Here is an 18,078-nt window from a genome sequence, read left to right as displayed (position 1 = left end):
AGCTGCACTTTGCACTGGAAAACACCACCTGTGTGTGTGTGTGTGTTAGCTGATTACTACATTGAGATAATCTACATCAACAACTACAAAGAACTAAACTTTCATGGAAAAAAGGACAAACATCCGAAAATACCTGAGTCTGGAGCTGCAAACAGACTAAAAGGAAAAGTGACGGACAAACAGATAATCATTAAAATGTTTTTGAGTAGCAGTGGCAATAAAGGTAAAGAAGCAGTGACAGACACAGATTTGTTTTTAATTATTTTAATGTATGTCATAATGTCTGACTACAACATGTCAGTCAGCAGTTAGAGATCTTGCACTTTCCTCCCTGACACTTTTCAATCAACTGCTGCATCTGTTGTCCATCATACTGGAAAAATATAAACAAATGAGGTGTGATTTACAAAATAACATGATCGCAAGGTTCAATGAATGTCATTTACGTTTTAGATAAACAATTCCAAAGATCAATAGGAGGATTTATTGAATGCCTACATGGAACAAAGTACATCTGACATCTCATATAAGTTTACAGTGAAAGTGAATGCACAGCTACATGTCTACTAAAGAAATAATGGGATGTTTCATTATGTACATTATATGCATATTGTCAGCATGAGCAAGAGTCTGATCTTCATTTATTTAGATTTTCAGTGTATTAGCATTATTTTGAAGCTTAAAGCAAATAAACTAAATTCTGGCTACAACTCCAATGTTTAGAGTTCCCCTCTGACAATAATGTGGAACTTTATCATATTCTGGAAATTTGAGAAAATGTTCTAAGACTGGACCTCTTAAATTTTAAAAATTGATTTTTTATTTTAAATTAGGCTTTACAATGAGAGATGTAAAGATGGTCTGAAGTGTGTTTGTATAGGATACGTGGACTGTTTCTAAATAGGCTATGTTGCATTTATTAATTCTGGAATATTTTGAAAGAACTCTACATGAAAAAGGAAGTCCACAGAGTGGAATTTCCTGATTGTATTAGAAGTTCTCATTGGTCTTCAATCCAGTGCTTTAATTGGAGAGGTTCCTTTTATTCTGAAGTGGGTGGCGTCAGGCCTGCAGGTGTGTTCAGACTCTCAGGTTGTCTTTCTGACAGATGAAGCGTTCTCTGATGGAGCAGTGCTGGTCGTTCAGGCGTCCATCATTGTGTAGGTGAGCACAGTCTTCATTCCCAGGTCCTAGACCATGATGGGCCCAGTTGTCGGGCTGCCCAGGTTTCCACCGCCTTGAAACACACACACACACACACACACACACACACACACACACACACACACACACACACACACACACACACACACACACATTATGTGTAATTCCTGTGGAGCACTGACTGATAATAATTCCTCTTTATGCTGAAAGCTCCCTGCTCCCATGACACTCACGATCTCTGATCTACTGGTTACCGTTTCTGGACAAACATTTTACAGTTTGATTTAGGATATGAAACTTCTTGGTTATATTTAGGCATTTAAAGCTTTAATATTAGGTTTAGGTAATATAACAAATCTTGATAAAAACCAAAACATTTTGAAACTAGTGCGTGTTTTGCTTTGAGACAAGAGTGGACTGAGACAGACCTGGGCTCCACAGTGTACAGTGTCTGATCCACCCACTCCCAACTCCCGGTTCTCCAGTCAGACAAACCGACCCAGAAATACTGAGGGATTGTTTGATTGATCACAAAGTCCTAAACAAAAAGAAAGAATGCTGTTGAAGAAAATCACTCAGGATAATTTATAGCTTGGTCAGCAGGTCTCATCCTCTGGGCAGCATGAGTGTGTGTAAAGCAAAGGGTGTATAGTAAATAAAGTTTGTAGTTCTTAACTTTTGCTTTGGGGCAACTGTTGAGTAGATTTTTAGTAAAGCAATAAAGAAACGTGTGATAGTATTTTACCAGAAGGTTAAATATGTGAGTCCCCTTCATCTTTTTCTGCTGAATATGCTTCTTTAATCAGAGGTGAACCATCTTCACCAACCTAAACAGAAGTCCGCATTTCTTTAACTCAGGCACTTAAAACTACCACGAACTGTCTTACCCACTGCTTGTCAGTGTGGAGAATGATCAAATGGGCTTGCTGTGTTTCACACCAGTCTCTGGACTCGTTCCAGGACTGAGACTCACTGCTGAAGAAGTAACAGCTGGACTCAAACCCAGTCCAACCCACAGGACAACAGTCTCCTGTATCTGAACCTGATTGATACAGACAGATAAACAGATGTGGGCAGTGTGCAGATGTGCATTTTCCTGATATGGCCAAATATGAGTGAACGTACTGTTGTTGAGGATGAGGTTGATGGTACATTTGATGGCAGCGACACTCTTACTGAGAGAGTTGATGACCGACAACTTCTTCAGGGTCTTGGTCACTGAACACACACACAGGACAAACACCAGTTAGTGACGTATGAAGTTATCACCAGCAGAAGAAAGTGCAGTAATACAGACAGACCTGAGGTCAGCTGATCCTTGTTGTTGTCAACAGCAAGCTTTAGCTGATGAAGGTCATTAGCCATTTCTGTAAACAAAAGCATTTAGCATGTTAGCACTTTAGCAGCATGGATACTGGAATGAAACTTGAAATTGCTACGTGTAAAATGATGCAAATTAACTGGAGCCACAAAATAATTGAAGAACCAACTTCTATAACTTCATGTCCAAACACCAATATGGTATGTTTTTATGTACCAAAAGGTTGTACAGTAGAAGTTATTATAAATGTTTTATAACACAGTAAGTCAATATATTCTTTATTTAACTAGGTGAGTTATTAAGAGCACATTAATCATATTGATAAATCCTCATTGGTAAAAATAAATAAATAAACAAAAATAACAGGCCCAGAGTGGTGAAAGTTCTTCTTTAAAATAATGACAAAAAGTAGCTTAAACTTATGATGGAGGAATTGCACAACTTAGTCTTTTACATAATTTGAGGCATCTGTCCTCTGAAAACTATTGTCCAATTACTCACCATTGAATTTTGTTTTTTTCCTTTGTTTTCTTTTCCCTTTTTTCCACAGCAAATGAAGGAATACTAATGTGAAGTTTAACTAATAGGTGTGCTACCTTCAGTATGCCGCAGTGAGTCACTCAGTAATTGGGTGGCATCAGTCAGGCTGGAAACTCTCTGCTCCACAGATAATAGACGATTAGATGTGTCTGTGTCTGAACAAGCAGAAAGTAGAAAATGCATTTTAAAAAAACCCATTAAGTTTAACCTCACAGAAATGGTCTGTGAACCAGTTTGTGTAATTCTGGTTTAAGTTATATTCTTTGGTTTATTGTTTTTCATGTTTTTGGCTCTCCTTTGCTTTTAGGTCCTAGTTTCTAGTTGCCTTCCCCGTGTTCCACGTTTAGTTACTTTGTCTCCTGTTTCATGTTCCCTCTGTTCCGCTGGTCAGTCATGTCTCCATGTCACAGTGTTAAGTTTGCGTCTTTGTGAAGGTCTCATGTTTCCTGTTTTATTTTGAAAAATTCAGTTTATTCAGTTTTGCTTCCTCCCCATCTCATTATCTCAGATTAGTCCCAGCTGTGTTTCCCTCCTGTTTCGTGTTCCCTTGTTGGTCCCTTGTGTATTTAAGCGTTGTGTTTCCCTCTGGCCGCTGTTGTGTCCTACCACCCAAAGTGCTGCAACTTTCTCAATCTGGTTTCTATCATTCATAGTTCTGTGCTCCTCATTTCCTACTGTTACTAGTTTCTCAGTTATTAGCTCTCAGTTTTCATGTTCAAGTTATTTTATGGAGGATTTTTCCAAGCGGATAAAGCTGCTGCTTTAAGTTTACATTCAGTGTACGAGTCCTGCAATTGGGTCCTTCATCCTTCCTGCCACACAGCCACACATGAATCTTTCAAAATGGAAAATTTTATTGAACATTATGAGTTTTAATTTATATCATTTATATCAATTTTGCTACTTCTGACATTTTTTTTGTTAAATTTGTGGCTCACTGTAGCACTGTGTGTGTGTGTGTGTGTGTGTGTGTGTCTGTCTTTGTGACTGAATGAACAGACAACAGAAAGTACAGTTAAATGTAACATAGTCTGTAGCACAAGTTGAGATAAGCTAAGATATACGTATCTGAAAAGTAAATTATTGTTACTGAAGACAAAATATTATGTTCTGTTTGACTGAAATGTGTTAAAAAACAAAACACACATTTATTATTTTTATGTTTTCATGTGTAGTCAAATTTGCTCTCATCATACATACATACATGTTGTTACCTTGAACATGCTTCAGTGAGTCATTCAGTAATTGGATGACATCTATCAGGTTGGAAACTCTCTGTTCCACAAACGATAGACGATTTGACGTGTTTACGTCTGAACAAAAACAAACAAACACAAAAACAACATTGTGTTCAACCCTGCAAAGTCTGAACCGTGAAATAAAAACTGACAGAAAATGCTTTTAAAAGTGGAACATTCTGAAAAATCCATACCTCTGTATCAATATGATAGAGGGGCATGAAAGGGTTAAAACATTTACTACCATCAAATGATGTCTTTTGTATTTACTGCTATGAAGTGAACCCTGGGCCTCACAGCAGAAAACTATTGCCAACATTTAACATAAAATAAATATTTGTGTGGGCTCTGTGCTCAGAATCACTAGGGCCGCGGCCATCAGAGCAGGAGGGTAACCTACTTTTAATATTTTATTAAAAATATATAAAATTATATTATTTTATTTTTATATTTAATATTTTATCATAGCTAATAGGTGTGTTACCTTGAACCTGAGGCACTGAGGAATGCAGCGACTGGAAGACGTCCTTCTGGTTGGAAAGTCTCTGCTCCAAAGACCACAGGTGATTTGACACCTTTATGTCTGAACAAGCAGACAACAAAAACACAAAGAAATTTAACAGAGTGTGTATAACATAACATGTTAACATAACACATAACACACAACATAACACAACATAACATAACACAACATAACATGTACTCACGCAAAATGCTGGAAAATTTTGTTACTGAAAACAAAATTTTAACATTAAGGGAAAAAATCTCAAAGTGCTAAAAAGGTAATGGGCTTTTTAAATTTTGCTCTATGAAGAAAAGTTATAAATATAAATGTCAAGCAAAATTTAAATGCACAACAATAATATACAAAAAATAATAAATAAATAAAATAAAATAAAGTAAATGTGTTCAATATAACACAACACAATAAAGTGGAATGAAAATAAATGACAATATAACTGATAATTGCAGCCCTAAACTGCAAACGCGGAAAAAAGTTTTAACGATCATCACTTATTGGCTGTCACGTTGGACCAAAATTTTCTTCGAGTCTTCTACAAGATAAAGTCTGAGAGTTAGCTTTAGCTAAGTTTTACTGTGACTACATTTCTGTTAGCTTTATGTGCAGTCACAGTGGTCTGTTTTTTTCTTTTCTAGCAGCTATAAACCAAACGTATGGTATTATATTATACTATACTATTTGCACCAGCATGCTGAAGTGCGCTTCAGAGGTCCAGTGTTTGCTGTCATTAGGCATCAAAGCCACAAACCACATGATACATGACTGTTTGTGAAACTCACAAAAATTGGGCCTTACTAGTGACCCAAAAGCAGTAGTCCCCACATATGACATTAACAAGAATACATGTGCATACTTACTGCTAGCTCCCAGGATTATGATCACAGTCAACAGGATCACGGCTGTCACACCAGGAAATAACCAGCGTCTGAACCTAGAGACAGCCAACCCGGGGGTGGGTGGAGTCTCTGACAGACAAATAAAATTTCAAAAAAAGTCAAAACAAAGACATTACCAACTCAGACACAAGCAGTTACCACTGATCCAGAGCGCACTACCATCCTGGTCCTTCACATAATGGTATTGGTCCATTGTTGTCATCTGCTTGCTGTTTTTACTGGATAATAAAACCATGATAACACTGAGTAAGTAACCAACAACTTCCACATTCAGCTGATTTTTATCAGCAACATGCTCAGTCTTAATTATGATAATATGAAAATATAATTTAAAAAAGAAAAAAAAAACACGAGTCAGGGTTGAATCCACTTTGAGGGTGTGGAAGATAAAAGTCAGGATGACTTCATTAAATATGCTATGAAGTTATCTGTTGCATCAACTACATTACAATCTGTATTATATTCATTTGTTATTACGACTATGATACTGCTTCCAAGAAGAGTCAGCTATAGAACAAAACAGATTGAGGCTTTAGAAGAATAGAGTGGGTGTGAACTTGCTTTGGCTGCAGTTTAAGTATCTTGGTGCATGCTCAATCATCCAGTTTAAGTTAATCTCCAAAGGTTGATTCTGTTCATCTGGACGTAGCTTTTTCAGTGGGAGAAATGTTTTGTCACTCACCCAAGTGACTTCTTCTGTCTCAGCTGATTGCAGGTTTCCCCAACCTTTCACCCAGTTTCTCTAGAAGATCTATCAGAAATACTGACCCAAATGAAACCCTCAGTTAGTCCAGTTGATGTCCTACCTACTTCATTGGAGATGCTTAAAGATGCTTGTCCATACCCTCATCTCCTCTCATACTGTAACGCAGTCTTTTCTTGTCTGTCTAAGGCAGGGGTGGGCAATCTCAGTCCACGAGGGCCGGTGTCCCTGCAGGTTTTAGATCTCACCTTGGGTCAACACACCTGAATCACATGATTAGATCGTTACCAGGCCTCTGGAGAACTTCAGGACATGTTGAGGAGCTAATTTAGCCATTTCAATCAGCTGTGTTGGTTCGAGGACATATCTAAAACCTGCAGGGACACCGGTCCTCGTGGACTGAGATTGCTCACCCCTGATCTAAGGCTTTCCTAAATCAGTCAGTCATAAATTCTCCCATATAAACCCCGTGTTAAAATCCTTGCACTGGCTTCCGGTTGAGTATAGATATCAGTTTAAAATCCTCACTCTTACATTCATGTCCCTACAAGGTGAGGCCCCCACTTATATCACAGAGCTTCTCCAACCCTACTGTCCAAACTGAATCCTTAGATCCACTGATAGGGGTCTTCCAACCATTCCATGGACCCGTTTGAAAACCAAGAGGGATCGCGATTTTAAAACCTTGGCTCCAATATTGTGGAACAGTTTACCTCCCCCGCTACGCACCATCAACTCTGTAGCTTCTTTTAAAAGACAGCTAAAATTGTGTAGTATACTGTTTTATTGGCTGTGCTATTATACCTTCTTTATAGTGCTTTATTGTTTCATTTGATATGCTTTTATTACCATGTGAAGCACTTTGAAATAACTTCCTGTTTTAAAAAGTGCTATGTAAATACATTTTACTTACTTACTTATAGACATTTGCATAATGACTAAAACCAGCACCACTGAAGGAACAATGGGCTGGGAGGTCAGTCCTTAATCTTAATTATGCAAATTCTCATGACCATTGATCAACAACCACTGATCAGTCACTTGGATGAGTGACAAAACGTTTCTCCCACTGAAAACGTTACATCCAGATGAACAGAATCAACTTCTGGAGAGAATTTAAATGTGTTTTGCAGCCTTGAAAATTTTACAAATTTTATCTCATAATTATGTAGTTAAGAAGAAGCAAAATTGCATGGGAAAAGACAAAAAAACTAAAAAGAATAAAATTTTAACACAATGTGTGTTAAAAATATTAATATTTTCTGTCCTTTACTTTAAGGATAGAAAATAGTCATACTGTGAGGGTAAAATTTGGACATTATAAGAAATAAAAGGGGTTTCTCACCTCTTTTTCTGTAGATTGACCAGAGAAGAAGAATATGCCATCTGTTTCCCCTGATGGTAAAATATATATGGTCTCCTCTGTCCCACCCATGAAATACAGAACTGAGTTTGAATGCCCAGTTATCTTTTTTTTTAAGTGAATCTGGCTCCGTGCCACCAATAATATCAGCTCTCTGCTGCACATGCTATTTTTTCTGAGTCCTGTGAATCAACTTGTAAGACATTTTTGGGGGTTTCCAGAAAGGGAATTTATTGTCAGTTTTACTTCCCTAAATAAACCAGAACACTAAAGTTCACAAACAAGGCTCTACCTTTCACACAAAAAATTCACAGAGCTTGACCTAATGCTGGCTTTCAGGAGCATCATTGAGCACAAAGTGTGAAGGGGTCGGCTACTTTTATCAGACATTTTTGACCAAATAAATCTGTATGGAGTCACAAAATCATATAGTGAGCTTTAAACTGAAGGTAACACGGCCCACAGTGTGAAATATAAGTAAACGAAAAAACAAGAGCTTGTTAACATCACTGTGAGATTTGTATCTCACAAACCAGCATCTGTATAGCTGTACACAATCACAGTTTTTTAGTATATTTATGATCATTTTAAGTGAATCTGGTTCCATGCTGTCATGAATATCAGCTCTCTGTTGCACATGCTGTTCATTCTGAGTCCTCTGAATCAGCTCTGAATCAGCTATAAAATGAAGCAAAACCTGCCCAGGTTTTGCTTCCCTAAAAAAAACTGAACACTAAAGTTCACAAACACCCCTAAACCTTTCACAAAAAAACCCCTAAAATAATTAATATCTTTTACTGTATTTATGATCGTAATAATGATTATAAACACTCTAACTTTGCATGTTCAATACAGTGATACCAGGTTTTGTTGCATTTATGAAATCATAAGATGAAAACTGACAATTGTAGAGCAGATCGTCTTTTTTTTTTTTTCGGAGAAAAAAGAGAAAAAAAAAAAAAGATCGGAGGGTTATGAAAGTTTGTGTTTGGAGGCAGCCGTATCTGCTCATACACAGATTAATTTATAGTGTTGGTAGTCTTGATTAATGACGCTAACAAGCTTGAGTACCTTTTACTTTTGCAATGTAAGTTTAATCTGCAGAGAAAAGTTCAGTTTTTAAACTTAAAAAGTCACAAAAACCTTTAAGCTTTCCTTCAGATTTGGTTGCTTTTTTAAATATGCAGTTCTTATGTCCCTGCGACCATTAACGATGAAGCAGTCCATTGAAGCAGTTTCTTATTCAATGTCTACATATATAAAACAAAAATATATTTTTTTCAAAAGTCAAAAAGTCAAACAAAAGTGTTGCTCATAGATAATCCATTTATTCTGGTAGGAAACTGTCAGCTGACTCAGCAGCCTGACAAATGCCTTCACCTCAGAGTGAACTCTGATTGTGCACTTTTTAAAACTCACTCTTTACAGGAAAAATCCTGTTGTGTCAGGGCTAATGACTAATGTACAAAACATTGATAGTCACACTGATATGCACATTTCCCTTTCCCCACTTTTTGGAGTTATAGTTGTGATAAACAAGAGGTAATTAAACATCTGGCATGACAGATGTGGTGAATTTGCAAACCTTTTCCCACCAAATAGCCTTGGAAAAGGTTGGGATCAAAAAGTAAAAATTTAATAACAGGTTTTAATATTTTTGCGTCCCTGGGACATGCCCATGTTGAAGTACTGTTTGCTTTAAAATGTCAAAGACACGTTTTTATAAGGTGTTGTGGATGAATAAATGCTGAAACTGATCCATTTTAGCTTGTTGCTAGGTGTTTGCCAGGTAGTGTAATGGGGTCATTTTGTATCACATTTAACCCTTTCACACATAGTGGTCAATACAGTGGGCAGCTATTCAAAGGCTGTTTTCTTGTTTTGTGTCAGTGTTGATGGTATACTTGCACATAAACCACTACATTGGACACTGACGTGTCACTTAATACCCTGCCACCCACTGGTCGTTTACTATAGAGGTATGATGTGTTTCATTGTAATCTAACCCTTACCCATGATTTTTTTCTGAAGTATTTTTATTCATCTTTTCGTGCCTAAAGATGAATAAAATACCCAAGAAAAAAAGATCCTGATTGAGGTTTTCATAATTCATGCATGAAAGTGTTAATTCAACATTTTGTGGCTGTAACTTGTGGATAGAACTATGAGATGATGCTTTTTTGAAGTTTTATAAGTGCATGACTGCAAAACAGCAGTACAAAATTTCAGCCATTACTATGCTGTTGCTATGCAAAATGATGACACCATAATATCTGATATAGATAGGAACTTCTATTTGCTGCGCTTGGTGTGCCTATTTTAAATTACTGGAAAAATTAAACAACAACCTCAAAGCACTTTATATCATAAGGACACTACAATAATATAGAGAAAAACCACAAAATCAGACGACTTCATTTGAGCAAGCACTTGGTGACAGTGGGAAGGAAAATCTCCCTTTTAGACACCTGCAGCTGTTAGGATTGGCTGTTTCATTGCATGGGCTACATCAGATTCATCATATGCTCACTGTAAGTAGATGTTTTGCCTTGTGAAACCAATAAATGAATAAAACATTATTGGGACAAGTGAACTAAAAGCTTCACTGTATTGGAGTCACTGAAAGTTTCAGTATAATTCAGGAGAGATGACCCAAACAGAGGGAGTACTCTGGGTGTAAAAGCAACTTTATTACAATTAAAAATGAATCAGATGGTGGAGGGGACAATGAGAGCAGGGCATATAATTGCAAAGAGGGAAACAAAAAGCAAAGTGCATCTAGAACAAGACGCATCAGAGAATAACGTTGAAAAAGGAAGTGACCAGAGACAAGAGGTCAAAGGCAATGAACAAAAAAAAAGACAGGGAAAAACTGAGTGAACCTAAGAACATCAGAAACCTAACAAAAGAAATCAACAAAATGAAATTAGAAGCCAAAACTCGAGAAATCCTAAAGAAAAAACATAGAATTTCTTGATGCAAGTCTGAATCATCCTCGCAAGGAAGATCTAGTAAATTGATTGTCTTCATCGTGATGTGTTTCTTCCACCGAAAACGCCAGGACATCACAGATGAAGTTCCACAGAGCTCAATTATTGATCATCCCTCCAGGTACTCCTGCTTCCACCCACAATCCAAAGACATACAATTAGTGGGGTTGGGTTAATCAGTGATCCTAAATTTCCCTTAAGTGTGAATATGAGTGTGAATTGTTGTCTGTCTCTTTGTATTAGGCCTGGGATGGACTGGTGACCTGTCCAGGGTGTACCCGGCCTCTCGCCCTGTGCTAGGCTCCAGCCACCCCACGACCCTGACAAGAACAAGTGGAAGAGAATGGATGGATGGAAGGATACTTTTTATTTAGGTTTACATTGTAGCATTGTTTGTACAACTGTGGTACAATTTTTGTGATTCACCTATTTAAATTATGTCAAGCTGGACAGGTACTAAGTGTCTGCTAGGCTTCAGCTCAGCCAATGACAATCCCTGAACTGCATTTCTGGATGATGTTTGTGCTTTTGGAGCATTTGATGCAATTATCTTAACCAACATATGGCTTCAGTGCAGTTAACAGACAATCCAAGAAGTCCAAAGGTTTGGTCAGTGAAATTCTAGGATTTTATCTTAATCTTCCTTGGCAGTAATTAACAGATATTTGTGCCTGTGAGATGCACACAACTGATAACTTAACACTTCACCCAGTCTGCTTATTGTTTCTGGCACCGAAAACCCAACATAGTGAGTCTATAATCAATGTGTGACATCACAGTGACTCTTATGTACTATCTAAAACATGCACACAGTAAGCCTGTTCAGTTTGAATGGTGGTAGGTGAAGCTTTCTGATCAATGCTCAGTGCTTGAATATAAAAGTTCATTTCAAAGAGCTAACTGATAATGCTATTATATTTTCTATAGTAAATATCCAACATCATTCAAGGGAATTCTTTTAGTCAATAAGAGATTGTGACAATCCTAAAGAGCACAAAGGGTTAGGCTTCGTGATCTGGAATAAACTGGACCTGGTGGTGTGATGTCCCTAATACTCACAGAAAGGTATTTTACTACAACAAAAACACAACCTATAAATCATGGACTCCATAGAGTCCCATTCATTCTGGTCAAGCTCAACAGCGCCCCACTATGGAACAGGAAGTCCACATTAGATGAATTCTACTTAATAAGATAAGATTTTTCTGTCTTATATCTTAAAGAGAAATTTTCTTTGTAATCAACAGTAGTTGGAGAGCAGTTTGTGGGCGGAGCCAGGCGACGAATGTGTTCAAATGTTCAGGCTGTGTTTCTGACAGATGAAGCGGAACCTGGTGGAGCAGTGGTGGTCATTCAGGCGTCCATCACTGTGAAGGTGAGCACAGTCTTCATCCCCTCCAAGACCGTGCCCAGTCCAGCTGTCAGGCTGCCCGGGTCTCCATCGCCTGAAAAGGCACATTCATCAAGGGGAACACAGGTAAACAGGAGAAAATGTAACAGAAAGTTTTCAGATTTTTAATTGGACCTTGAGTTTTAAATTGCAGGTTAGAGAATATTTTATAAATGCAAGAAATAGTCATTTTTATCCTCGTGTCTTGAGTTAATTGATATTAAGTGGCTGTACACAGTTAATGCAGCATGACAGGAGAAAATAACAGAGAATTTATATTTTTTGTTACTGAAACAGACCTGCGCTCAATCCTGTATGGTGTCTGGTTCACCCACTCCCACCTCCCAGTTCTGGAGTCAGACAAACCGACCCAGTACAATTGAGGGATTGTATTACGGGTCACAAAGTCCTGGATAAAGAGACAATGACGGCATTTGGAAAAAAAAACAACAACAACAAAAAAATATATATATTGTTTGTGAAGAATTTGTATTTAATGACTAAGCTGTTTAAATAAAAATTACATTGACTCACTACTCCATCTTGTGGTACAATACAATATTGCACAATATTGCAAAAAAGTGTTTCATAGTAGGTCATGTGACAGGTGTGGGCAGTTCTTACCCACTCCTTGTCGTTACGCAGAATGACCAGGTGGGCTTGTTGTGTTTCACACCAGTCTCTGGACTGGTTCCAGGACCGAGAATCACTGCTGAAGAAGTAACAGTTGGACTCAAACACAGGCCAACCCAGAGGACAACAACCACCTGTAGTTGAACCTGACAGAGAGAAACAGTTACCACGGATGTGAAATTCAGTCTGCAGATGTGTAAAATGGTAAAATATGGTAAACGCACTGTTGTTGATGATGTGTTCAAGGGAACATTTGATGGCTGCAATATTCTTGGTGAGTGTGTCGATGAGTGCCAGCTGCTTCATGGCCTCCGACACTGATCACACAGCACAAACAGAAGTTAAACATGATGTTTGGAGTCATCACCAGCAGTAAAATCTACAGGGGGGCAAACAGACCTGAGGTAAGCTGGTCCTTGTTGTTCTCAACAGTAAACTGCAGCTGCTGAACTTGCTTAGCTGTTTCTAGAAAGAAAAAGATTTAGCATGTTAGCATGTTTGACACTGTAGCTAGTTCACTGATTAATTTAGAATATCTCAAAATCCTTCAAATAAGATGTTGTTAAGGAACACAAGGACTATGGGGAAACCCCTAAAATTGTCTTAATATGAAATAGAATACGTGAAAGGCAGCTATTTAAAAGCACCTAGTACTGAGACAGCACTGGCTAACCGGGGCCTCAAGGGAAATGGTAGCCTTGGGTGGTTAGGCCTCGATGGGGTTTGCCTTAGCGAAGACCAATTGGCCTTCTGACCCTCAGAATTATAGACTTTTTTTGTATCTGGAGCATCACTACAGTTGTAAGGAAGAAACCTGACCTTGTTAAGAAGGTGGAGTGACATTGGTAGTGATGTGTCCTGTGTGCCGAAGCTTCGAAGCATGTGTTGGGTAATCTCGGGGGAGTTTTTGTGAAGCGCGTATCGAGGCTTGCTTTGATTACGCCGGTTTGCGCCAGATTCAAAATAAAATGGGCAGCAAAACACGGCTGATTTCCTGATTTACTTGAGCATTTCTTCTTCGATGAAGCCAGCAAGGAAGAGATTTTTTTTAATGTCATCTCTCCTAATAAAGTATGCACACAGTAATAAATATAATGAATGATAAGTACCATAATATAAATAAACAACTCTACAGATCCTATAATCTGATTTCTGTCTTTTAGTTTATTAAAAAGTGAAGCGCCACACACTAGTTTGTGTCATTATCCAGATGTAGATAAGCATTATTACACAGTTAAAAATTCTGTCCTGATAGTTTCCACTTTCTCTTTTGTATCAGACTGAGTCAATATTCGGGATAAATAACTATGAAAACAATTTATTTATTTAGTTCAGAGGTTTACACATCACATCACTATAATCACAGAGCCTGTTTCACTTGAATCGTCCACTTGATGGCTCAGTAGAGCAAATGAATCATCACAATGCTTGGAACCATGTTGGACCGTCGACCTGTTGGACGGAAAGCTCCAGTTCGAGGCTTCATCTCACCATCACTAGACCTTGGCCTCACTTCTTTCTAAAGGAAGGATTGTGGAATCACAATCCCAGAAAGTGAAAGTCACCTCTATGAACATTTAGCTCACAGAGGGTAATCCTTTTGAATGTGCGCACTTGTGCAGCAGTTGAGAACACCAAACCTTCTTGGTTAATTTTTGATCGAATCCTACAGTCCTTGTTGGGGACTACATAAATTGCCGTGGTGCCTTCAAAAGCTCATGTGGGTGACATAGTAGACACCTGTAGATTGCAAGCACTACCCAGTCGGATTTGAACCAGATTGGTATTTTGTTATTTCACTTCTGTATCAGGCATGGGTACAAACATCATCATCATCATCATCATCATTTATTTATTTATATAGCACTTTAAAAACACACCTAGTAGACCAAAGTGCTGTACAATACTAATATGCACATAGTAATAAAACCAGACATAGCAATAAAATAAAAAAATAAAAAAAACAATAAAAAATATCCGTTACCCACAGAGTTAAAAGCCAGGGAATAAAAATAGGCTTTTAATAAAGACTTAAAAACTGGCACTGATGTAGCCTGTCTAATATGGAGAGGAAGGTTATTCCAAAGCATCGGCGCGGCAACAGAGAACGCTCGGACCGAAAGCAGCAACTGCTCAGCTGACCGAAGGGAACGAGTGGGGACGTGGGGCTTCAACAAGTCAGACAAATAAACAGGTGCCAGACCATTTAGAGATTTAAAAACCAATAAAAGGACTTTAAAACAGATCCTGAATTCAATTGGAAGCCAGTGTAAAGAGGCCAAAATCGGAGTGATGTGATCAAATTTTCTTCTGCCAGTTAAAAATCGTGCCGCAGCATTTTGCACTAATTGCAAGCGTGACAAAGTGCCCTGCCCAACCCCTATTAAAAGAGAATTACAATAATCTAAAGTGAGGTAATAAAGGCATGAATAACACTTTCCAAGTCACGCTTGGAAAGAAAGGGCTTAACCTTTGATAAACGTCTGAGGTGATAAAATGCTGATTGTATCATCATCATGTTCAAGGTGGCTCATAAGTGCATATGGTGTTTGAGCACCGTAGGCTAAGGGTCAGTAACTTTGTTGTCATATATTCTGATATTATGTCCTAGCCTCTCAGAGAGAAAAGCAGCACTGTCAAGTGATCGCTACGTTCTGGTGACTTGGATTAGATGAATGCTGCTGGTCAGACCCAGTTATCCCAAATGACTGGAAAGACCTGGAGCAGGTCTTGTCTTTAGGGAGCCATAAAATTCTGGATGTTGTGGGTTACACTGCAAATCCGCAAATCTGTTAACTTAGAAAGTCTGACTTATAAAGTCTTTACATATGAACTAACCACATTTAGTTTTCTAATACTATGTGTGACAAAGACATTGACTAACAGGCATTTTACCTTGAGCTTGATGCAGTGAGGTGTTAAATGACTGGATGGTGTCACTCATGTTGGAAACTCTCTGATCCACAGACCACAGATATTTCGATGTCTTTGTGTCTGAACACACAAAACGACAGCAAATAAAAATAATATTTAGCTAAGCTTGTGTTATAGTAACTAAAACAGTGAGCATAGCCTATAATGGAATAAAAGTGACAGCCTTACAAAGCAGATCAGCATAATCACAAAAAGGTCAGTGGAGTAAAATTAGTCATAAAGAAATCTCTGTTTAAGTGTCTGTTTTATACTCACTGGTAACTCCAAGCACTATGATCAGAATCAACAGGACCACAGCAGTCAGACCAGGAAATAACCAGCGTTTGAACCTGGACATCGGTGAGACGAAGTACGGTGGAGAATCTGACAGAGACAGACATAGTTACTGCTTCACAGGTAGATCTTAAAATCCTAAAATCAAATAAGTTGCCTACTCAAGCTCAAACGGATACCTTTGGTCCAGAGGGCAGTGTTGTCCCAATTATTCTCATAAGGTATGTCAGACATCGCGGCCACCTAGTCTGGTTAAATAAGAATTTAAAAAAGTAAAGAAATCTGCACGAAAAGATTCTCAAAAAATAGCTATTCTAATCCTATTGCATTAACAGTGTGCTTGGGATCGTTGTCATGCTGAAGAATGAAGTGTTTAATTTTTTCATCTTTCTCAATGATTTGATTTTCAGATACTGTTTATCTGCAGCACACAGTTTTTTGTTGTTTTTTAGACCTGCCACTTCTTTTTCCAGCCAGTTTCCCGATTTTCTTAAGTCAAAATTTTCAGGTAATAGTTATTTGGGAATCACCTTGTTGGTGCAAAAATACTTGATTCCTGTCAAACTGTATTATATCAGATAATTGTCATAGATTGAGCCACAAAAATGGGAACTAATGGTGTGTTTTTGCAGCAGGCTGCTAGTGCCTAAAGATACAGTTTTAAAATTGGTTCGTTCTATAATGACGTGATGTAGTTGTGGAAGGAGACAATCAAAAGGATAGTTCGATGGTTTGAGATATTTATTCATGAGTGGGTCTTATTAGTCCCATGTGACAAAGACACATCCACTCCACATTTACATTTATACCAGCTGTTGCTTCACCTTTGATATCATATATGAGTATGTTGAAGACCCTTCTCTTGCTGGAGGTCTCCTGACCTCAACCTCCCCCGGACCTGCTGTTCCTGAAATAGTCTGAGTTACAGGGTACACGTCTCGTAGGCTCCCCTATCCTAACCTCAAACTGGGTTCATTAGACCCTTGTTCTAATTATAGAGGTTAGCAACATTTATAGAGCCTGAAAATGTGCCCAAAGATGGAAGTTCTTTATGTCCCCATCGGTAAATGAGGTCTATGCTGAAAATGTTAAGGAACTGGACTGACAATGGGTGAAAAAGCAGCCAATGGAAAAAAAAAGACCTTAAGAAAGCCTGGAGAACTTCTGCTCAAGACCATCTTAAAGTCGTGCTGCTTGGAAGCAAAGTATAAAGAATCAGTTCTGCATTTTAATTTAACCTGTTATAGATTTGAATCTTTATGTTGAAAAGAATCAAACCAAAGCAGTTTAAATGTAAACTCTTAACTGGATTTATGTATATTTTCAATAAATATACAAAGCTGTGTTAACATCAAGATGTAATAATGAAATTCAAACTGCATCTTTTAAAATTACTAAACTGATTCAAATATCAAACCCAATTCACACTGTTACAAACAAATTAATAATGAATGTTTCTCACCTTTGTTCTGCCTCTGAAGTAGCAGGGATTCTCAGACAGATTGATATTTCCTCCTCTTCCTGCCCTTCATGCAACTAGCTGTGTGAAAACACTCACTCATCATTTTACGGGTATGTCACAACATTTTGGGGGTCCTTAGCTTCGTGTTTATCATCCTATTCGTTAGATTTTAAAGTGAATCAGCTCAAGTTTTACAGAAGTTGCTTTCAAAACTTCCTTTTTAATCAGAAACAGGCAGCCATTCCCTGCCAAAGAGCCACTTTTCAGTTGATACTTCCCTAAAATCAACCAAAACCTACAAAAACTGTGTGACGATAATACCATCATAATATCTGACACGGCTTTATTCAGATGCTTTAAAAAAGTAAGTTTGTTGCAATAAAGCAGGGGTGTAGATATAGAGACCAAAACAATTTTTTGTAATCAGGCTGTAACAATGTTTATTTCTGCTTTGAACTTGGACATTTGAATGTGAGAGTCTGTGGGTAAGGATGTCCTCCACTAGGTGTCCCCTAGTTTGAAGTGGCCAGCATTTCTACTTTCAGGACTACAGACTTAGATAAGTTTATAAATTACCACATCATGGTTAACTGGACTCGAAGCATGGTTAAAGGTTACAGTGAAAATACTGTTAAAATATTAGATCTT

General features: G+C 37.9%; 2 protein-coding genes across 2 annotated transcripts; both read right to left on the bottom strand.

The window, feature by feature from the left end:
- Nucleotides 1-248: 248 nt before the first annotated feature.
- On the bottom strand, nt 249-8,637 carry LOC146521211 (uncharacterized). Its single transcript, XM_085139254.1, has 11 exons — nt 7,731-8,637; nt 5,821-5,900; nt 5,644-5,751; nt 4,748-4,846; nt 4,240-4,338; nt 3,082-3,180; nt 2,466-2,531; nt 2,290-2,382; nt 2,052-2,206; nt 1,593-1,702; nt 249-1,237 (listed from the first exon to the last, which is right to left on the bottom strand). The coding sequence occupies exons 1-11, from the start codon at nt 7,769-7,771 to the stop codon at nt 1,081-1,083; spliced, it is 1,107 nt and encodes a 368-aa protein (XP_084995380.1). The 5' UTR covers nt 7,772-8,637; the 3' UTR covers nt 249-1,080.
- A 1,156-nt stretch (nt 8,638-9,793) lies between these two features.
- LOC146521210 (asialoglycoprotein receptor 1-like) lies at nt 9,794-17,769 on the bottom strand. The gene is made up of 9 exons (XM_085139390.1): nt 17,431-17,769; nt 16,148-16,216; nt 15,951-16,058; nt 15,657-15,755; nt 13,161-13,226; nt 12,986-13,078; nt 12,753-12,907; nt 12,428-12,537; nt 9,794-12,183 (listed from the first exon to the last, which is right to left on the bottom strand). Exons 2-9 carry the CDS (start codon nt 16,200-16,202, stop codon nt 12,030-12,032), a joined length of 840 nt encoding a protein of 279 aa, XP_084995516.1. The 5' UTR covers nt 16,203-16,216; nt 17,431-17,769; the 3' UTR covers nt 9,794-12,029.
- Nucleotides 17,770-18,078: the final 309 nt, after the last annotated feature.

The sequence above is a fragment of the Neolamprologus multifasciatus genome, chromosome 3 (genome assembly GCF_963576455.1).
Source record: "Neolamprologus multifasciatus chromosome 3, fNeoMul1.2, whole genome shotgun sequence".
Classification (NCBI taxonomy): domain Eukaryota; kingdom Metazoa; phylum Chordata; class Actinopteri; order Cichliformes; family Cichlidae; genus Neolamprologus; species Neolamprologus multifasciatus.
Note: the sequence above shows the minus strand (reverse complement) of the source record. Positions and strands in the feature narration are given on the sequence as shown.

What these genes read in the sequence shown, in the direction of transcription:
- LOC146521211 (XM_085139254.1), bottom strand. Translation starts at nt 7,771, where the DNA reads ATGGCATATTCTTCTTCTCTGGTCAATCTACAGAAAAAGAG. An exon ending in CTCAGTGCCTCAGGTTCAAG is followed by an intron (nt 4,339 to 4,747) that starts GTAACACACCTA and finishes GTTTTTGTTCAG; the next exon opens with ACGTAAACACGTCAAATCGT. An exon ending in CTCACTGCGGCATACTGAAG is followed by an intron (nt 2,532 to 3,081) that starts GTAGCACACCTA and finishes TTTTGTTTACAG; the next exon opens with AAATGGCTAATGACCTTCAT.
- LOC146521210 (XM_085139390.1), bottom strand. Translation starts at nt 16,202, where the DNA reads ATGTCTGACATACCTTATGAGAATAATTGGGACAACACTGCCCTCTGG. An exon ending in CACTGCCCTCTGGACCAAAG is followed by an intron (nt 16,059 to 16,147) that starts GTATCCGTTTGA and finishes TGTCTCTGTCAG; the next exon opens with ATTCTCCACCGTACTTCGTC. An exon ending in TGCGTAACGACAAGGAGTGG is followed by an intron (nt 12,538 to 12,752) that starts GTAAGAACTGCC and finishes CTCTTTATCCAG; the next exon opens with GACTTTGTGACCCGTAATAC.